The 20,975-nt window shown below is 23.8% G+C and overlaps 5 protein-coding genes across 5 annotated transcripts; 4 read left to right on the top strand and 1 right to left on the bottom strand. All coding sequences in view use genetic code 6, as the record gives it.

Moving 5' to 3' along the window:
* Nucleotides 1-931: 931 nt before the first annotated feature.
* TTHERM_00348110 (hypothetical protein) lies at nucleotides 932-4,066 on the top strand (the record flags this gene model as incomplete). Its single annotated transcript, XM_001022966.2, has 16 exons — nucleotides 932-1,071; nucleotides 1,314-1,445; nucleotides 1,551-1,643; nucleotides 1,701-1,790; nucleotides 2,037-2,126; nucleotides 2,221-2,370; nucleotides 2,445-2,534; nucleotides 2,614-2,700; nucleotides 2,762-2,851; nucleotides 2,908-3,006; nucleotides 3,225-3,314; nucleotides 3,374-3,463; nucleotides 3,528-3,617; nucleotides 3,666-3,755; nucleotides 3,814-3,903; nucleotides 3,964-4,066. The coding sequence occupies 16 exons, from the start codon at nucleotides 932-934 to the stop codon at nucleotides 4,064-4,066; spliced, it is 1,614 nt and encodes a 537-aa protein (XP_001022966.2).
* Nucleotides 4,067-5,584: 1,518 nt separating this feature from the next.
* TTHERM_000348109 (transmembrane protein, putative) lies at nucleotides 5,585-6,008 on the top strand (the record flags this gene model as incomplete). The annotated part of the gene is made up of 2 exons (XM_012799536.1): nucleotides 5,585-5,883; nucleotides 5,939-6,008. The coding sequence occupies 2 exons, from the start codon at nucleotides 5,585-5,587 to the stop codon at nucleotides 6,006-6,008; spliced, it is 369 nt and encodes a 122-aa protein (XP_012654990.1).
* Nucleotides 6,009-7,331: 1,323 nt separating this feature from the next.
* TTHERM_000348108 (hypothetical protein) lies at nucleotides 7,332-7,889 on the top strand (the record flags this gene model as incomplete). The annotated part of the gene is made up of 1 exon (XM_012799535.1): nucleotides 7,332-7,889. The coding sequence occupies one exon, from the start codon at nucleotides 7,332-7,334 to the stop codon at nucleotides 7,887-7,889; it is 558 nt and encodes a 185-aa protein (XP_012654989.1).
* A 743-nt stretch (nucleotides 7,890-8,632) lies between these two features.
* Nucleotides 8,633-10,900, bottom strand: TTHERM_00348130 (hypothetical protein; the record flags this gene model as incomplete). Its single annotated transcript, XM_001022968.2, has 2 exons — nucleotides 8,633-10,046; nucleotides 10,110-10,900. 2 exons carry the CDS (start codon nucleotides 10,898-10,900, stop codon nucleotides 8,633-8,635), a joined length of 2,205 nt encoding a protein of 734 aa, XP_001022968.2.
* A 1,697-nt stretch (nucleotides 10,901-12,597) lies between these two features.
* Nucleotides 12,598-20,505, top strand: TTHERM_00348140 (hypothetical protein; the record flags this gene model as incomplete). The annotated part of the gene is made up of 28 exons (XM_001022969.3): nucleotides 12,598-12,647; nucleotides 12,743-12,887; nucleotides 13,016-13,099; nucleotides 13,168-13,296; nucleotides 13,384-13,748; nucleotides 13,807-14,221; nucleotides 14,280-14,596; nucleotides 14,659-15,046; nucleotides 15,100-15,333; nucleotides 15,390-15,688; nucleotides 15,748-16,015; nucleotides 16,069-16,176; nucleotides 16,241-16,381; nucleotides 16,437-16,508; nucleotides 16,561-16,602; nucleotides 16,810-16,904; nucleotides 16,959-17,548; nucleotides 17,608-18,423; nucleotides 18,486-18,765; nucleotides 18,818-18,861; nucleotides 18,914-19,138; nucleotides 19,193-19,238; nucleotides 19,306-19,352; nucleotides 19,415-19,585; nucleotides 19,694-19,753; nucleotides 19,807-19,950; nucleotides 20,006-20,308; nucleotides 20,372-20,505. 28 exons carry the CDS (start codon nucleotides 12,598-12,600, stop codon nucleotides 20,503-20,505), a joined length of 6,012 nt encoding a protein of 2,003 aa, XP_001022969.2.
* Nucleotides 20,506-20,975: the final 470 nt, after the last annotated feature.

Raw genomic sequence — 20,975 nt, 5'->3', positions numbered from 1 at the left:
ACCTTAATAATTTTTTATTTAAATTAAGAAAACCTTTTCATATTATTAATGATAATCAATATATTACTAACAACTTATTCAAGAAAAATTAATACTAAATATAGTCTATGTGATTTTAAGTATATATTTTTTTTTTAAAGACTATCAAATATATCATTTTTTTGGGAAGAAAATGCTAGATCAAATATTAATGCTTAACTTAAATATAATGTATAATGTAGGTGGGAAGGTATTTTTGTAAAAGATCCTTACAAAGCTATGTTCTTAGATAATTAAGCAACATTTTAATGTAGCTAAAAGTGAATGGAAGTGCATTTTGGGTATAAATTTCGGGATTTGATTAAATTTTTATATACAATTTAGCTAATTTAAATATGCTACTAAAAATAGATGATATCGAATTTTTTTAATTATGAATGATAATTTAATCATGATCAGAAGAGTGATTGATTATAAAACCTAAAAATAGGAATAAAAAAGAAAGGGTTATCAAATATATTAATTAGATGATGATGAATAATTATTATATTAACAAAATATTAAATATTGTAGAGTAATTTAATTATCATTCCTTTTTCATTTTTTCATGAAGAAAAAATCAAACTAAAGCTTTTAATTGCTTTCTTTTGACTTAAACTTATTAAGAAGCTTTAAATTGAAAAAAAGAGTTTTACACAAGCAAATAATTAAAAAAAGTAAAAGAAAAACAAAAAAAAGCAAAACATAACCTTTTAAATAAACAAATCAATTAAGATTTGCAAAAAGAATAAACAAGATACATATTTAAATTTGGTTTTAGAGCCATTTTATATTAAAATATTCTTCAAATTGTTCATTTTCTTGAGTATACTTGCCATATTACCTTTCGTCTACATAACATCTTCTGTTAACATTAAAACATTTTTAAAAAACTGAAAAATCCAAATTAAAAATGATCCAAACAAAACAACCCTACTTTGAAGTATTAAGCGCTAAGTCTGATTAGGACTCAGAGTTTTTCATCAATGGAAACTCTTTGAGAAATTCTTTGTACGCGGATTAAACCAATTTGACTGTCAACTAAAAGCTCAGGTTTTCTTTTATTTCAGATTAAATCGAAATTCAGTTAATGATGGCTTTTTACAAAAAAAAAAAAATATGCCATTTATTTATTTATATATTCAGTTTGTTGGATTATAAATAAGATAGAAACTATCTATAGTTTTCATTATAACTGATCACATTATTATAATTATTATTGTTAATTAATTAACAAATTAATTAATTAATTAATTTTTTGCCATAATAATATTTTTGATTTTTATTCTAAATAGTCTAAGTTTGAGTAGAATTTCATCAAGCCACAATCTTTCATTCAATATTTGTGATAATACATTCAGCATAATTTAGGATATTAATGACTTAAAAGAAAAAGATAAATCAATGAGTCTCAACATAAATCTGGAGTAAATTATTATTTTATTATTTTACTTTTAAATTGAATTTTCATATTATTTAATTTAGTACTTATTTTTTGTCATTTCTAAAATTGTATTTTTTATTATAATTAGATCAATTGTTTTGAAAGAATCTGAAATACAGCATCTTGCAGATAAATTAAAAGACTACAGTGATCATATAGTTTGTTCTTCAATAAATTTAAAGTAAATTACTAAAAATATTTTATTATTTATTTTTATTTACTTTTTCCTTCTAAATAGTAATACTTAAATTGCTGACAAAGGTTTAAAATTAATTTGCTAATCACTTAAAGACTTCAAAAACTTGACTAAGCTCCATATCAGTCTGCAGTAATATTTTCTAATAATTTTTAAATATCAATAAATAACTTTACATCTCCTTAACTTAGATTTTAATAAATATTTATTTGCCTTAAATTTTAAAATTACTTATTTCTGATTAAGATTTTTCACACAATATTCAGATTAATCTTATTTTAAGTCAATAAATCATGATGCTGATCTTTATTTTCAGTTTTTACTTTAGGATTTTTGAGAAATAATAATGAGTAATTGTGTCATTTATTAAAATATTAGAAGCAATAATATTACAGATGAAGGACTTTGCTGCTTATGGAAATCAATCAACAATTTATGCAATCTAAAAGATCTTGAAATTGACTTAAGGTATAAATATATCTTTTCAAATATTTAATTTAGATATTTTTTCACTCATAATTTGTAAGATTTCCTGATTAATTCTTAAAATTAAAATTAATAGCTACAATGAAATTTCAGGTTCTTTATATTCAAATTGTTTTGGGATTGAAACTTACGCAAAAATACTTAAGTGCTGTTTCATGTCCTCTCCCTGTGAAACAAGCGAAATCTTGTTTTCTCCTGATTTAGTCAGACTTTCAATTAACTTAGAGTAACTAAATATATATATATTACTCCTCCTAATAGCTAGACTCATTTTTTTTTCTTCTATTATAATTAATTAAGGGCGAATTAGATTACTTCCAAAGGAATCAAAAATATCATATAGAGTATTAAAGTATGCAAAGGTCTGATAGATTTGAATCTTAACCTTAGGTAATAAACATATTTCTCCTCTCTCTGCTTTATTATGTGCTTTTAATTATCTAATCCATTTTTTATTTTTTAAATTTAGAAAAAACAATCTTGATTGCTTTTCTTTGCTAGAATTAAGTGAAGCCATAGGATAGAACTAACTTAATATTTTACATTTAGATATTGGGTAAAAAACTTATTTGATATCTTTTCAAATTTATAATATGCTATTTTACTTTTTAAAATAGAAGTAACAAAATTGCTTTCCAAGATGCTAACAACATTTTATATTATTTAAGTAAAAACGCTTTCTTGCATACACTTTCCTTAGATTTATAGTAATTTATTTAACTTTTCCAAAAACATTAAAACATTTTACATATAAAATAAATAGAGGATGCGTTAAAAAAGACTGCAAGTCTTCAGGTAAAACTTTAGACCAAGAATAACAATCTTACTTTAAAAGCTTAGATTAAATTGATTTGCGTCTTGGGTAAATTTTTTAACTTTCAAATTAAAAATAAATTAATCTATTATTGTAATGGAAAAAAATAAATCTAATTTTCTTCAAGTGTTTATGAATGTTTCCATTTATAAATTTGTACTTAAAATATCCATTTATCTTATTTGAATTAAGACTAGTTTTTCATATTAATTTGTTAAATGAAGCAAATTATATTCATAAGCCTAACTCATTTATTTTTAATATAGTTGGAACAATTTGAATGCAGATAACTTAAGTGAATTAATAAATAAATTCAAATTCAACGACAAGGTTGCAAAAGTACAAATAGATTTAACGTAAATAAATGACTTTAACTGATTTAACTTATATTAAAATAAAAATTTTTATCTTACAGATGCAATAATTTACCTGATAAAGCAGTTCTTTAATTAATGGAAAATATCAGCGCATGTAAAAAACTCAGATATCTAAATCTGAATCTTAAGTAATAAATAAAAAGCTATATTGTTTCTTTTAATAATAACTCAAATTATTAAATAAAAAATTAGAAAAAATCAAATTAATGACAAAGCACTCATTAAGATCGGGGAAGTAGTAACTACTCTTAAAAAACTGAAAACTTTATCATTAAATTGCGAGTAAAAATTATGAAAATAAACTGATATTTGATTTTATTTTTTAAATAGATTTAGCAACTTGACTACAGCAGCATTGGATTCACTAAACCTTGATATTTAATTATGCATCAATATAAAAGAACTTTCATTAAATTTATTGTAAGCATTATTAACAAATTTGTATATTTAACAAACAAATATTATTAAAAATAACTAGACAAAGCAATCTCACTGATTAAAAATATGAAAAGACAGCTAAAAAAATGTAAAGATGCCACAATTCGATCGAATTGAGAGTAGCTTTTAAGTAAAATAGTTTTTTTTTTTTTGCTAAATAATAACTAATATCATTCATTATTTTTTATAGTACAAAAATTGAAATGCCTAAAACAAATTAATTCAAAAATTCTTTGTCTAGAGTGAATTCCCCTGCTAAATTTATTTGCTAAAATGAAATAAAAGCCTAATGAAGAAAAAAATATAGATATATAAATAGAAACTTCTTGCTAAGATATTTAATAACCACTAAAATATAAAAAAAAAATATTCAACTAAATTCAGATCCACAATACTATTTAATTTTAATTAATTATTTCTTTTACTTTATACTACAATTTTCCTATTAAATCAAGCTAAATTATTTTAATTCTCACAAACATAGATAGATTAGCTTTAGCTTTAATCAAACTATTTTTGTAATCAACTTTATATCAAATGTATACAATTTTATTTTATTTCGTGTTAGTTTAAGTTTAAATTTTCAAATCTATGAAAATCTTCAAATTTATTTCTAATCAATTAATATAAATTTTTTGTTTTGTTGTTGGTACTCAAATTAAATTAAATTGCTTTTACATCTAAATTAGCTAAAATTTGTTTATAATTTATTTTTGTTCAATTTAAAAGGAAAAAATTTTTGAGTAGGTTAGAACTTCATTAAATCATAAATATGATTAAATTCTAACCTTAAAAATAACCATCAAAGCTATATGTAAAGTGTACAAAATTATCTATTTTAGCTTAAAAAGCCATAAAAATTAAGCTTTTTTAAACAATGTTAGATATATATGTTCAAATATTCACAAGGCTATAGGCCTAGGTAAATAAAATATTTAATTGCATACCTGGAGAATAAATATCCATATTAAATGAGTATTACATTCATTCTAACATTCTATAAATTACATCAATATTTTTATTCATTTAAAGACAATGAAATTAAATATTTAAATTGCAAAAATAAATTTATTTTAAAATTAATTGAAAATTTTTAAAAAAAGAGTGTAAAAGTAAAGATTAACATTCATATAAAAAAAATAAAACAATCAAAAATAAAAGAATATTATTTATTTTTAAGATATTTTATTCATATTTATTTATCTGAAACTTAGATAATTAATTAAAGATATTTTAATAACTTAAAAAAAAAAACTTTAAGACAAGATAAAATTCGTTCTAAATTTCATTCATTCAGATTATAACAAAATTAATAATTTCAAGTTACAAAATAAAAATTAATATAAGTATTAAACAACAATTAATAAGAAAAGTATTTTCTATTATATTTATTATATTCGCATCATAAGATTTATAGAATTAATAAATTTTATATAATTTTTACAAAATTGTAAACTAACTTTTATAATAAGATAAAATTGGTTAAAAGAATTTATTTATTTTATTTCATTTAACTAGATTATTACAAAATTAGTATACTAATTGTTAGTTTTTTTTGTTGATTGTTATTCATTCTTCATTCTAAAAAGTTAAATAAATTTTCATTAAGATTTAGATTGAAGGAGTAAACCTTTGCTAAGAGGAGTACTGCTCCTTTCTTAAAACAGGCTTGAACATTTGTTTTAAGCTGGGTGTCATTCTTTATCAGGTCTTCCAAATCCTTTCTTGGATGCATACCTATCATAATGTTTTCATTTATGACCTTTTGAGATTCTAATTCTTCCTAAATTTTGTCCAAATCTGGTTTATTCATGATGTAATCTCCTGCTGAATCATTCTCACATCCTACCCAGAACATTTTATCTTTCTTGAGAATTTCATTGTAGGTATTAAGAGGAATTTATCTAGCTCTTGGTCTGTATTATTCTGGTATCTAACTATGTTAGTTCTTTGTGACAACTGGGTTGTTTTCTTTTAAATATTCAAGCATCATGTAGAAGGTTAAACTTAATATTAATTACGCATTTTTTTCTTTTACATAATTTTCTTCTATCTTCAATGTTTACCAAGGACGAACTAGTCTGTTGCAAACTCCAAAAACGAAATACATGTAAATTGATATCATTTCTCTCTGTTCCTAAGTAACATTCTTTATTTATCCATAGTTTGTAAATTCGAGTCTATCCAAAATAAATTATGGCCAGAAATCATCAATTACATGACTATAATTTTTGATGTGGAGAGATAAAAATTTAATAAAAGAAGTATTATATTATAAGATTTTATTTGAGCTCTCAATGTAATCACTCATAATGTTATATGTATATTAACGTATTCTTTATCTTCTCAATATGTAATTCTATCTATCTTTTACGTAGTTATAGAAATCTAATGTATGATCTTCTTAAAAGAGCATCATGAATGACTCTCTGGAGACTTATATTGAAATCCTCATAATATCCATTATTGCTTCTTTAAGTAATGCACCGCTTTGGAGCTCCTTTAAAAAGTGTTCTCTTCTTTTGGCTGCGGCTTTTCTTAATTTGTTAAAGAACCCTAAGAGTATTCTCAAACGCAGTTTGACTTTTTTGAATTTCGATTTAGCCGATTTTAATATTGATAATTAGTTCTGATCAACTTTAGGCTTAATGGAAGAACGAGCAGGTTATGGAACTACAATCATAGCTTACTATGGAGTAAGGGCTGAGTTCATTAAACTGGAATCATTGTTGTTGATTTATTTAGCAGGTTACTCTGAAGGATTAGTTTTCAATTAAATTAACTTAAAGAGCTCAGACTTGGTATCACTCTGTGGTGGTAGATTAAGGTAGTTTGCATATTTATTATATTTTTTGTTTTCCTTGTTAATTTTTGTATTACTTTTATTGTTATTATTCTTGCGATAAGAATTCAAGGAATCTTCTTTATTGTTTGTAGGATTATTTTCAGTTTCAACATGAGATGAAATTAATTAGTCTTAAGTAGTATCATTCTGTGGTGGTAGATCAAGGTAGCTTACTTATTTATTTTATTTTCCATTTTCCTTGTTAATTTTTGTATTACTTTTTTTGTTATTATTCTTGCCATTAGAATTCAAGGAATCTTCTTAATCGTTTGTAGGATTATTTTCAGTTTCAACATGAGATGAAATTAATTAGTCTTAAGCAGTATCATTCTGAGATGGTAGATCATGGTAGCTTACTTATTTATTTTATTTTGTGTTTTCCTAGTTAATTTTTGTATTACTTTTATTGTTATTATTCTTGCTATAAGAATTCAAGGAATCTTCTTAATCGTTTGTAGGATTATTTTCAGTTTCAACATGAGATGAAATTAATTAGTCTTAAGCAAAGCTTACTACTTTTTTTACTTCTTCTTATTCTCCTTATTATTTTTACAATGTTATTTGTCTTTTTGTTAAGCTGATTTTATCACTTAGATGAGGAAGCAATATTTAGCTCTTCTGCAATAAAGGTTAGGGTTAAGGTACATTTATTCTTCTGAGAGATTAACTCTATTTTTTTACAATAGGAGAACCTTTCTGCGATTGATAATTAGATGTGTATGGACAATCTTCAGTAAAGAATATTTTTGAAGTAGATGAAGGTGAAGTTAATTAGCTGTTTCCAAGTTACTTTGCAATACTCATAGATTGTGATAGCTGAGTTTCTACCTAAGTAGAGTGAGTTTCATTAAGTGCACCATTTTAGGCTTCTATTTTAGGTAAAAATGGTTCAGAAGGCAATTTAAATTTATTTTTTCTTTTATCATCGGAGGGTGATTAATTTAAATCAGTATAATGTTTGCTTGAAAGCCTAGAAAGAGATTGGGTTTGCTTAGAAGCCCTTTCAGATTTCTTAGTTTAAAGTTTTTTAGGTGAACCTACCTAACTAAGAAGTAAGTTTTAATATCTATTAAAAACTGCTACCAATGAAATATCTCTATGAGAAGCTTCTGTGTTCATGTTTGAAAGCTAATCTATATCTTTTTGTGATTTTTTAGTTGATGAAAAAGACGCATTTTTATAATAAGAGGTATTAAGATGAGGAGGTATGTCCTTCAAATATATATCATAAACTTTTTAAGCATCAAAATAAGTTATTCTTTTAGGCTTGACTAGTTTTTTTTTTTTGGGGGAAACCATCTTTGGCTCTAAAATATTATTTATTTACTATTTAGGATCTTCCATATATATTTGTAAATATGCTTTGTAAGTGACTGGTTAATTACTTTTTTTAATAATGTTGTTTTTTGTTATTTTTTATTTAATTTATGAATTTATTAAAATATCAAAAATTATAGAGAAATCTGTCTGCGATTGATTCCTATTTATTTTAATATGATATCCACATATTATTTATGTAAGAATTTTTAAATGGCAAATAATTATTTTTGTTTGAAAATGTTACTGATGCTTCAAATTAATTGTATTTCAAACGCTTTTTAGAACTATTATATTACTGAACCAATAATTAAAATGCTGAATGTATTAAAAAATTTAGCTTTTAAAATAGAAAAAACATATAAATTCATTTTTTAATTATTGAAATATAAAAAATAATTTTAATGATTTCAGTTAAATAAAATTATGAAATGAAATATTATTTTAATGCAATATAAATATATTCTATTTCTTCATTTACTTATTTTTAGCTGCTGAATTTATAAATTTGCTTAAGTTTTTTGATAAATAAATAGCAGACTACTGCTTTAATAATTTTGTAATGTGAAAAAGTAAATTTAGTAAATGTTATTAATTTTATAATCGATAAATATTTCAAAAACGATGCTAAATATAGATTTAATAATTAAATTTTAATCTATAATAGATGATATTAATATAAATAGATTTCTTTGTTTCACTAAATTAAGTCTAATAGTTTATCTTTTAATTCAGGATATACTTCTTCTGCTTTTGCTTATATGCTAGCTGATATCTTTTGTAAAGATTGTATCACTTAATTCTTAAATTCCTGATCTTTTTCTACTAAGTCTACAACTTTTCTACGTGAACATATACCAATAATGATATTATCGTTGTCCTTAGATTATTATTCTAATTTAATTTTTAGTTTTACTTGGTCTACTGGCTTCTTATTTAGATTAATTTCTGACTCCTAAGATAGAAGATCAGGATAGGCATTTAGGGGAGATTCTCTTTCCTAAATATAGTATTTGCCATTTTTTTATTGCGATTCATTCTAGATAACAGGATTTTTCTCTTTCAAATAATCATGCATTACATAAAAGATGAGACTTAAAGCTAGCTGAGAATTCTTTGCAAGAACTTCTGATTCTTCAAGTTTTAAAGTTGACCAAGGACGTACAAGACGATTAAAAAGACCATAAATTATAAAGAATTACAGTGTTATCATTTCTTTTTAGTGAGCTTTCAGGTTTTTAAGAGAGCCAATTTTTGTTAGTTCTACACGATTTATTATAAATCTTGGCCAGAAATTCTATGGAGGAAATTCGTAGTTATTTGAGTTTTTTGCTATCAATTTTACAAATTATAAATCTTTATCGATGTTCACTGATTTTGTGGCTAAATCTTCCATAATATTTAAACAGTGTTGACGAATTTTAGCTTTTTTATCATTATATGATTGCATTCCTGGTGCTTATAAGTAATATGCTAAATTTTCGCTTTCTTTGAAAAGCTTTAAAAGAGATTACTGCGCTGATTGTAATGTTACTTTCATGCAAGCTTAAATAGAATCTTTCAGATTAACTGAAAATGTATCTATTTTAATTTAACGTTTCTTTTTGATAGCTTGGTCTATTGCTTTCCAGAAAAGCGTAACCATTTTATATCTTCTTACTGCGATATAGAATTTTCTAAGCTTCTTTTTGTTAACAGGTTTCTTCATAGCTGCAGCCTTATCAAAGATCTAAGCGTCATTTTTTCTACCACTTTTATTTTTGTCATCTGTATAAAAATTATTAGGATCTTCTTCAGTTAGTTCTCTATCAATTTTCTTTGAATTTTGAATTTATTAAAAGTAGTAATCACGCCCATAGTATATTGGTTTAGATGTCATGACCTTTTTTAGGTTCTCTTAACGAATCTGATCTTTAGTTTTAGCACGCTTGGCATTACCCTTACGAATTTCATCAAACATCTAAATACGATCTGCTATATCTTGAATGTCTTTTGGATTCTTTAAATACATAGAGCTTATTTCCAAAATATCTCTACGAGAAGATTTAGATGACTTAGGCTTATTTCCGAAAAAGGAACCTTGATGGTCTTAAGAATTTATGAACATCACCCTAGAGTTTTCAATATATGATTAATCCTAATATCCACCTTTATTTTATTATGTTTTTATTTACTTCTATTGATTTTAATTTAAATATTCGCCATCTTGGTCACCCGCTTAGCTGAAAGCTCTATGCTTACTATCAAAATTATTATTTTCTTACTATTTATTTTGGTGAATGCTATTTGCTCTTACTTTGTTATCCAACATGGTATTGGATTAACTTTTATTTTTAGTGTGGTGACTGTGTTTGCCTTTATCTATGCTAAGGCGTTGCTAATCTAAATTCTCTATGTAAAGACCTTATTGTTATTTGTTATTTTCCTCATACTTTTCTTCAGTGTGAGACTGTTTTGCGTTTTCAAATTTAGCAGAATCGGAAGTATTTGTGGTTGAAAGTTGAGGATGAGACAGCATGTGTAATTCTGCTTTATTTTTAAAGCGATCATCTAAATTAATAATAATACGCTTATTACTTTTTTAAGTTTTAAATTCATTAGATTTCTTATCAAGTTTAGCTGACTGGATCTTACTATGGCTTACGATGGAGCTGGAATTTTCTAATTCGATAGAGCTTTTGTTTTTGATATGTCCTCCCATTTTGTTAGAATTAGAATTTTACTTGTCTAAGTAGTCATTCTGAAAAGGGATATATTAAATGTGATTGTCAGTAGACCAGTAACTTTCTTTTTGCTTTAAAATAGCTTTCGATAGCTCTTTTTTCTTTCTATAAGATAACTTATCCAAATAAGGCTAGCTTTTATGAAGAGGTAGAAATACTTTTTTATCAATAACTGCTGGAGTAGGATCAACCATTTGCAATCCCCTCATTCTTATATGAAAGTCGATTTTTTGATTATTCATATCTCCAATATTTTGTTTATTGTTAAGTCAAATTATTTGTTGTTTATAATTATTAATTGTTACTAGCAAAATTCCAATTATGTTTTTATTGACTCCTAAATCGTATCGTATTCTTTCTCTTCAAGTTTTTCAGGGTAAATCTTCTTGCTTATTATTTTTTTTTGACAAAAGGATTTTTATTAAAAAGCGTGAAAAAGGATAAATTACGTAAATTTAAATTAACTTTTTTCATTATATTCATTTTACAGATCTTTCTCAATTTTTAATACCTACACTCACTTATGTAAGTTTACTGAAGCAATAAAAATATTGATAAATATTTAGAAAGGTATTATATATATCTATAAAGATAACAAAATTAATATATAGGCCAGTAAATAGCTAAATGGATTAATATATTAAGTCTATAATAATAAAAGATATGATGAAAGTCCATATCAAATATTAATTTATAAAATATCCACTTAATAATAATTAATATTATAATATACTTTTGCTAAGACAAATCCTAAGAATAAAACCTAATCGAAGGATAACATATATGTTCAAAATACATGATTTAATTTAAATAAATGCCAAAATACTTATTTAGATAATATCTGTTATTATTTTATGAGTGAAAAAGATTGAAAATCAAACATAAATCTGATTCTTAGACTTAATATTTGGCTATAAATTTCAATTTTTTCCTTTCACAAAAATTGATCAAAAAATAAAATTTGAGCTTTTATTTTCTTTCTTTCTATTTCTTTTTTGAACTTGTATGGTAATTTCTTAATTACATATTATTTATTTTTTGAATGTTACATAATATCAAAATTAATTTATTCAATATATTTTTATTTGAAAAAAACAATACGAACAAAAGTTAAGCATTATTTGCGTTAGTTTTACATGAAATTATAGTTTCTATTTAACAATTATAAAAAAAGGAATGCAAAATTTTTCCATTTTTACTGAATATTTGCAAAATTTGAATTAGCAATTAAAAAAATATATTAAATAAAATAATAATTGTGTTTTTACTCATTTTATTTAAAAACTTTAATTAAAAGTTAATAAGTGAGTAATATCTACAAGGTTTTATTAATTCTATACTCAAAGTATTTGAATAGTTTAATATTTCATCAAATAAATGATTTTAATATTTTAAGGGAAAGTAAATAGTTCTGTCATTATTTTATTTATCTTTTTATGAATGATTTATTTTGGTAATACAAAATTTTTAAAACCAAAAATTCTAATTAAAATAGTGTTAATAATTTTTAACAAGAGCAAAATTTACACAATTAATAAATAAAAATAATTTGATCAAAATAAAATAAATTATTATTAATTTGTTATTTAAATTTCAAAATAATATTTTAAACAAAAATTTTAACAAATTAATTTGTTAATTAAAAAAATTTGAATTAAAAATATTTAAATAAGTAAATATATCTATCTATCTATCTATCTATCTATCTATCTATCTATCTTTCTTTATTTAATCAATTTTTTTATGAATTAATTAAATTATTTATTTATTAATCATAGAAATAATATTTAATCATTTATAGTTTCATTTGCTTAATTATTAATTGTTTTGTATTTTTAAATAGTATTCATACAAATATCAAAAGGCTTTTCAAAAACATCAGTTATTAAATATTAATTAGTGAGAAATAGGATATTGTAGATTTTTAATAGTGATACAAATGAACAAAGAGAGAATTTACAATTTTGCTAACTATGATGTTACATAAAGGTAAATAGCCTACCTTTATTTAGCCATCCTCAATTTTAAAAACATTAATTTATGTCTTATTTCTACAGAATTTATCATATCTTTTAATTATAAAGCTACAATTTAGAAGCATCATAGATGAATAGAGATGAGATATATGATACTCAAGATTTTGAAAAATCTCATCAAGCTAATTTTAGTATTGAGAATGAAGGTGATAATTATTAAGATCTTGGAGTGGATTTGTTTGATTTTATGGTCGTAAGCATTTTAATTATATTTAAATAGCTTATTAGCTAGTATTTGCAATATTAAGAGAATATTAAATTATTTTAAATTCTGCTCATAAACAATAAATTGTAAGTTTATCTTGTTATAAATAAAAAAAGCAATTGTACTATGAAAAAAATAAAGTAAAAATGACTAGAAATCCTTAAGTATTATTTGACTTTTTTTAGCTATTGCGTAAATAGGTAAGAAAAATTAATCTAAAAAGCACATAAAATAATTATTTAAATTATTTCACTGAATATATTAATAGCAAGTTGAAAATAAGAAAAATGAAGAAAATAGGAAGAGAACAGCTAAAGATAGGGAGGAGTTTCAATAAAAAGAATATATGATTTAAGAGTTAATGGAAAAAGACGATAGCGAGCTCAATGAAAAAGAAGTATTTAATTGCTTTTATATGTTTATATTTGAGGATTTCAAATAAAATTTTTAAATTAAAATAATCGTAATTTTTATAAATATTTAGAGATTCTTTGTTGCAAAAGAAAAAAAGTAAAGAAGATTAAGAGAATTCATAGATTTAAACGTTGAGGATGTTAGATATACTTTGTACATTCATTCACACGATAAAGAAAAATCTGAGAAGTAAGATCAAAAGATTAGCCAATATTTTGAAAAGGATTTAGATAAGTTTCATTAAGAATAGCAACGTAAAAAGAATTAAAAAGTGAATGTTACAGAAGCTGTTAATAGGTTATATTATTCAAGCCAAACAGTAAATACTTAAATTGATTTCTAGAAATGCGAATGGTGCTATAGGAAGAAATTAGCTCACAGCATTATGGATGATTACTTTAAGAATGGCTTAGAGTAAGATGAAAAAAATGATATGTAACATTTAATTTTAAAGGGAAAAGTATTTAAAATGCTTCTTTTTTTTTTTAAATAGTGATGCTGAAAAAAAATTTAGACATCCAAAAAAGTTGAAAGAATATTGGCCAAGAGTAAAAGATTAAAAAGAGCTTATATAATCAGCTATAGATGAATGCTTTCCTGTTAATTTTAGTGATCAAAAGAAAAACGAAGCTCTTTCTTAAGTAAAAGAATCTAAATTCAAGGAAAAAGTTATATTTGATGATATAGACAAATACTTCAGAGATGTTTTTACAGGGTTTATCAGACAGTATGATTAAAGTTGTGGATATCTTCCTGAAGAATAAAAAAAGGAAGATGAATAAATAAATAAAAATGAGTCTTCGAAATTTGATAAATCAGCAAAATACTAAAATTATTATAAAAGTCTTAAAAACAAATAAAGCTAGGATCCTATGATTTAATTTATGAAATTTTATGATAAGCTAGATGTAAACAAAAAATTAATAGATAAAAAATAATATTTATAACTCTAATTTACTTAATTAGAAAAGACAAAGGGAGTTTTTAGATGTTGATTTTGAAGGTCGTGAAAATTTTGAAACTTAATTAAGAGAATTTTATGCATAGTGGAATGAAGAAAGAAGATAAGAGGAGATTCAAAGAGAAAAGACTTAGTAGGAAGAAGAGCAAAGAATGAAGAAATATTTGTAAAAAAAAGTGTTTAATAAGCAATTTGAGCCTAAAAAGACTCCTCTTGAATAACTCAAGTAGCCTAAAGATAAATACAAATCTGGATAGGTTATGTTAGAGCTGCACACCAAATTCCCCAAAGACAGAATTCTTAATGATATGATAGTCTAAGAGTATTTATTTTTATAAGTTATTTTATGTAAATAAAATTTAATTTAGCTTTTTTGTTGTAAAGATTTAAGTAAAATCGTCTCAGCAAGTTCGGCTTAGAATATGATGTTTTTGATTCTGATGAAGAAGATTTAATCAAACAGAGAAAAACTCCTGAAGAAACAATTACACCAGAGAATGTTTACATGATATTTGAATAGAGGAGGCAAGAAAAGATAGATGACCTATCCATTATATTTAGAGACAGATTGGATTTTTATTAAAGCACTAATTCTGAGGAAATAAGAAAACTTATTCAAGAAAAGAAATAAACTAATGAAGAAAATAAGAAACTTATTCGTCATCTCAATCAAGCGGCTAAGCAATTTATTGAAATGAGAAAAGATAGAAAGAAAAAAACTAGAGAATAAAAATAAAAAGGTCTAAATGAGTTTGTTTCTGCCTTGTTTTAAGTAAATTCTTTCTATGACTAAATTTCAGTTTAAATTATTATTTTTAAAAAAAGCAATGCGAGTAATAATATAAGAAAGTTATAGAAAAGCAATATCCAGCATTTAGGTATGGTCTTGCTAAAAACTCTGCTTTCTAATTTAAGCCCTTTCCTCCAAAATTTAAGAAAGACTTCTTTGAAATTGTAAGAGCCTATGCAAGAACTTCTATCAAAAAGCAAAAAGCTAAAAAGCTTCCTTTTTGGGCTCCTCCTTCATTTAATATATTTTAAAAGACTTTGAATAAAAAAGTATATTTTTTGCCAATAAATTTACAAAATTAAATTTAAAATAAATGTATTACAAGATTGAAGAGCTATCAAGAGATTATATAGAAAGTGTATATGATAAAGATAGACCTGACACATCAGTATGGGATAACAAAATTTGCTAAAAAGAACGTGAATAAATTATGATGAAATTCGAAGAAGCTTAAAATTGTACATTTAATCCGAGTATTGGATATAGAATGAATAAAAGAAACAGATTCATATTCTTGCGATCAAAAATTAATTCTCCTCTTTTCCTAGAAAAACCGAAAGGATTAGAGCTAGCAGTTTCAAAGATGGGAGAAAACTTTAAAGACAAATACCCTTGGCTTTACAAGTAAAATTAAGCTCTGAAATATGTTAGTAAAATTTAAAAATATATAAATTAACAAATAGAAAAGGTATCATTAAAAAAGCATGGTTTTTAATATAAAATGGTGATATCAAAGAAGCTTATTCCTCTCTTTGTGATAATTTCCATATAAAATCCATTATTTCTCACTTTAATCCAAAGGTTACTAAATTCCTGTAAGATAACCCAGACTCACAGTTCTATTTTGAGTCAATTGGCAAAAAAGAACTGTAGGAAGAAAAGCTTAAAAGAGAAAATTTTGAAAATCCTCGTAATAGGGAGTTACTCAAAGAAGTCTATGACTAGCTTATGGTATTTATATAAAATAAATCTCAATCTTAATTAACGATATATTTGTGAAATAGTTTATGGAAGCAAACGAAAGGGATATCATTAAAAAGGTTGATTAATTTTTGTAAAGGATTTCAGAAGATCAAAGAAATTCAATCTAAATGTACAAAATGAAAAAGAGAGTAAATAAATTAATGATTAAATTTCTTGTAAAAAATAAATTATTCTGATATATATGCATAATAGATGACATAGTAACTGAAAGGATAATAAGGAGATAAGGAGGAATCTGAAGAAATAAGAAATAAAAAAATAGAGCTTCAAATGATCATGAAACAATCTGAAGGTGAACTGTCAAAAGAGGAATAAAAAAAATTACAATCTTAAGTATATTTATATTTGTGATTACACATTTTTTAATGCTATTTTAAATAAAATTTAGAAAGAAGAAAAAATGCTAGAGCTTATTAAATTGCGTTCTTAAGAAAATTAAGATTCTGTTATTCAAGGCAGAGTAAACAATTATAAGTATCAAATTCAATTTATATATTTTTTATATTAATTAGAATCAACAAAAAAGCTTAGGAGGATCAAAAAAATAAGGAGAAGTAATATTTTTATATTTGAAAATTACTTAAAAGTTAAAATAAAATAATTTGATTTTTTTGATTATGTATGTCTTCTAAAATTAAAGAAGATAATGATACAAATAAAATGAATAATTTTTAGCTTTTTTAAATACTTAAGATATTTTTATCAAAAATAAATTAACAAATAATATGGAAAAATATTAATTGAAATTATCTTTTTAAAAGTATGATGGTGAGAGCTCAAGCAGATATTCTTCAGCTACATAATCCACATATGCATCAAGAAGAGAACTTGTTAAGAATATTATGTGTCCTTTAGGGTATTTAGTTAAATTTATTAATATATTTTGAATATTGTTAATAAAATATATAAGAAACTCATGTCCTGGATATGTTGGTCCTCGTTGGCATGTAAGCAGTATTAAATCTTGCGTTCCTATAGGAGCTAACTGCGTTTTTGCTCATACAATGTAAGAACTTAAATTTAATAAAGAAATAAAAGCAAAGAAGGCTATCCTTTTTAGCTACTTAAAAATCGTGGCTGATAAAGGTTACAGTGCCAACTAATCAAAACCGCCTGCTTGGAATCCAGCTGGTAATAAATTATCAAGCTGCCTTGGATGCAGTTAAAAAACAGCCTGTTCTGAATGCAAATTCAAGACTTTCAATAAAAATGTTATACTATAGCTGAGAAATGCTACCTCAGTTACAAACTCTAAAATTTGTAAAACTGAATCTTTTAAGAAAAAGTAAGAAAATAAAAAGATATCCTCAGACAATTTAACTTTTAAGCTTGGCTGTTTATAAAAAGCTAATATTTTTTATAAGCTTGAGAGATACTAAGAGGCTTTTGATGTTATTAGCAAAGCAATTGAATAAATTAGAAAAGAAGTTGAAACTGATAGAATCAAACAATTATAACTTGAAAATAAATGGAAAAAAGCATTAAACCTAGGCTCTTTTGGTATTTTTTGAATTTCCCTTTAAAATTAATTTATTAAATGATGAAATTTTATAAAATAGGAGGCGAAATTACAGCTGAAACAATATTGATGCATAAGTCATTACCTAAAGCAGACTAGCATGATTTACAAAAATTAGAACTTTATGGCATCAAAACAGGACTTATTGGCAATAAAAAACCAAATACTAATGAATTCTTAAACTACTAAATAGAATAAACTTATTTGAAAATAGAACGTGCTTTATAAACAAAAGACGAAAATGTAGATTTAATGAAGAGAAAAATTGGAGAGCTAGAAGAATTGCAAGAGATGATTGAATAACGTGATACAAATTTGAAATCTAACCCTAATATGCCTTTAGAAGAAATAGAAGAGGATGTAGTAATAGATACCTAAAATATGGATAAAGAGGAAATTGAAGACAAATTAAGAGAAAAAAGATTAAAGGTTGCTCTTAGAAAAGTAAAAACTAAAATGTGCTCTAATATTTTAAATAACGGAGTATGTCCTCTTGGAAAAAGATGTAGATTCGCTCATTGGGCTAACGAACTCTTACTTGTAAAACCTGAAAAATTAATTAAGAATTTAAGAAATGCTATTGAATAAACTGAACAAACTAAACTTTTCTAGTTTTGGAATCCTTCTGGAAATAATATTTAGAGTTGTGGAGGATGTGGTCTCTGCAACTTTTGCTAGACTAAGAGGACCAACGAAAAGATATATGAATTATTCAGATTCGCAACTAAATCAACAAATAATAAAATAAGACAAAAAGAAAGCTACTAAAATAAGGTAAGGTAAAAAAAATAGAGACACTTGACCTCCGATAGAAAATATAGGCTTTTGATGAAAACAAAGATTTTGGTTGGATAAGGTAAATTTTTTTGATATGTTTATCCTTTTAACATTTTAAAAAACTTAATTTTACTTTATTAGGTTATCACTAGAAAGCATTTGACATGATTATGAAAGCAATAAAATTGGTTGATATGAATTACAAAAAAGATGAACTTTTAAATTATGAGATTGAATAAATGTATTTATCACTCAAAAAATATCTTGACGAGAAGTACTAAGATTTAGTATACATGAATATATAAATCGATGAGTTAAAGAAGATTTAAGAATAGGCAGAAATAGTTGAGGAATAGGATAGGTCAATTAAGCCTCAGCCACCAAAAGAAATCAAAAAAACCAAAAACCATTATATCATAGAGTAAATATAAATTTATCCTTTTGAGTATTGAATATTTTTTTAATTTAAATAGTAAGGAAGCATATGTTGACATTGCTTACAGATATTTCAAAAATTGTAAAAAAAATTTAGTTTAAATTTATTTATTTAGATAATTAATCTTATATAGATGACTATGAAGAGGGATAAAAGTTAATAGATAAAGTTATTGATGATATCGATAAAGAGCCTGATGTTGAAGAAGATCCCTTCAACGCCACTCTAAAATAAGCACTTAGGAATTTAGGTGGATTTAAAAAGAATAAAAAATCTCAAATAGGAGAAGAAAATGAGGAAGACTTCTAGAATAGTTATGAATAAAATAGGTATGATGACGATGACAACGAAAAAGGAGGTAAAATTTACAATATTTTTTTATTTAATTTAATTCAATAATTTAAAAATTTAGACTATCATGATGCCTTGAATCATCCTTTGATGAGATTCAGATAAAAGTAATTTAATTTTATTAATTTATTAAAAAATATTTTTGTGTAATTGATTATTTTATTTTTATAACAGTAAGTAAGATCTCTACAGTTAAGCTATGGAATCTCTTCGTAGCGATGGTAAAAAGAAAAATTAAATTTTTGAGTTTTAAAATAGTTTAAATTTATTAAATTAATAAAAGATAACAATGATCCAATGATAAAAGATTAAAATAAAAAGAACGCCATCTATCTTCTAAAGCTTGCTTACAACTATATTAAAATCGAAAAACAAGACCTGACATATAACCAAGAAGTCAATAAAAAAGCTCGTTAAGTAAAGGAACTAATTTCTAAGCACCTTAACGAAAAAAGTAATATTTTTATTTTTTAATTAGTAAAACATGCTTTTAAAAACATTTAGATTCATTTTAATCTTTAAAAAAATGAAAAATAAATCAATAAATATTTTATTATTATAGATAGAAATTATAGGGAAAAGCAATCGCTTTTGGAATCAGCAGAAAAGTGTATCGAAGGCTGTAAAATAAATTTTAATTTTTAATAAGATAAATTTAAATATATTATTTGATAGAAAACTACAACGATGGCTTTGATATAATACTAAATGCTATTGCAATTATTCGTAAAGAAAAATATGTTGACGAAGAGCATACTAAGCTAAATAAAAGAATTGATACTGTTTATTCAGTCTTAAAATAAGGAAAATACAATTAAAGTAAATTTCATTAAATATTCTTTTTCTAGATTACATTTTCTATTCGATATTTAAGGTTTAAGAGAAAAACCCATTTTAACTCCAATTTCTGAGCCTTTTAAGGAAAGAGAAGAAAATGAAACTAGAATATCCGCATTTAGAAACCTTAAGCATGTAAGAGATAGAACACTTGAGGAAAAATAATAACAGTCAGCTTTAGACGAAAGAGTATTTAGAGATCCAAAAACAATAGGAATGGTTTATCCCAATAGCTCTATTTATTAGATTAAAAATGCTATGTATAAAATTGATCAAAATATATAACACGGTGTTAAATATCCTTCATTTGTTCCTCCTTCTCAAGAAAAAGCATCTAAATGTAATTCTTTAGCTTTTTTAAATGGATAATTCAATTTGATTTATTTATTTATTTTAAAAATAGTATTTGGTGAATAAGATAGATTATAAAGATTAGATGAAAAAACTTTATGGCAATAAAAAACAATTTTAAATACACAAAATAAGGATGAATTAAGTCAAAATCCATTTGTCAGAAAAGATGATAATTTAATGTGAAAATTGTATTAAAAAATTTTACAAGCTATTAATTCATTCGTATATTTCCTTTTGTAGAGCAAATTTATCAATTAAAATATTTATTATTTTATATTTCTATTTATCAATTATTACTTAATATTTATAAACAAAAATATTATAAAAATCAAATAAATAACTTAATTAATTATTTTATAAAAGGATGATTAAATTTATGGGTTACAAAATTTCGATAATTTAAATTAAAATTTAATGCAACCATCTTTTTATTTAGCAAATTGATTTTAATAATTTAAAATATTTAAAAAATCAAGCAAAACTTTGTTTTATATTAAACTAACTAATTAACTTTTATTTGGAAAATTTATTACTTTAATGTATATTTTATTGATTCATTTAATTTCAAAAAATATTTATATTTATTTATTGAATGATTTTTGTTTTTTTTCATTAAGATTTAAATAGGATTCCAAATAATTGACTTATTTATT

The sequence above is a fragment of the Tetrahymena thermophila genome (genome assembly GCF_000189635.1).
Source record: "Tetrahymena thermophila SB210 genomic scaffold scf_8254460, whole genome shotgun sequence".
Lineage (NCBI taxonomy): Eukaryota > Ciliophora > Oligohymenophorea > Hymenostomatida > Tetrahymenidae > Tetrahymena > Tetrahymena thermophila.
The sequence above is the reverse complement of the archived record's forward strand: the minus strand, read 5'-3'. Positions and strand labels throughout refer to the sequence as shown.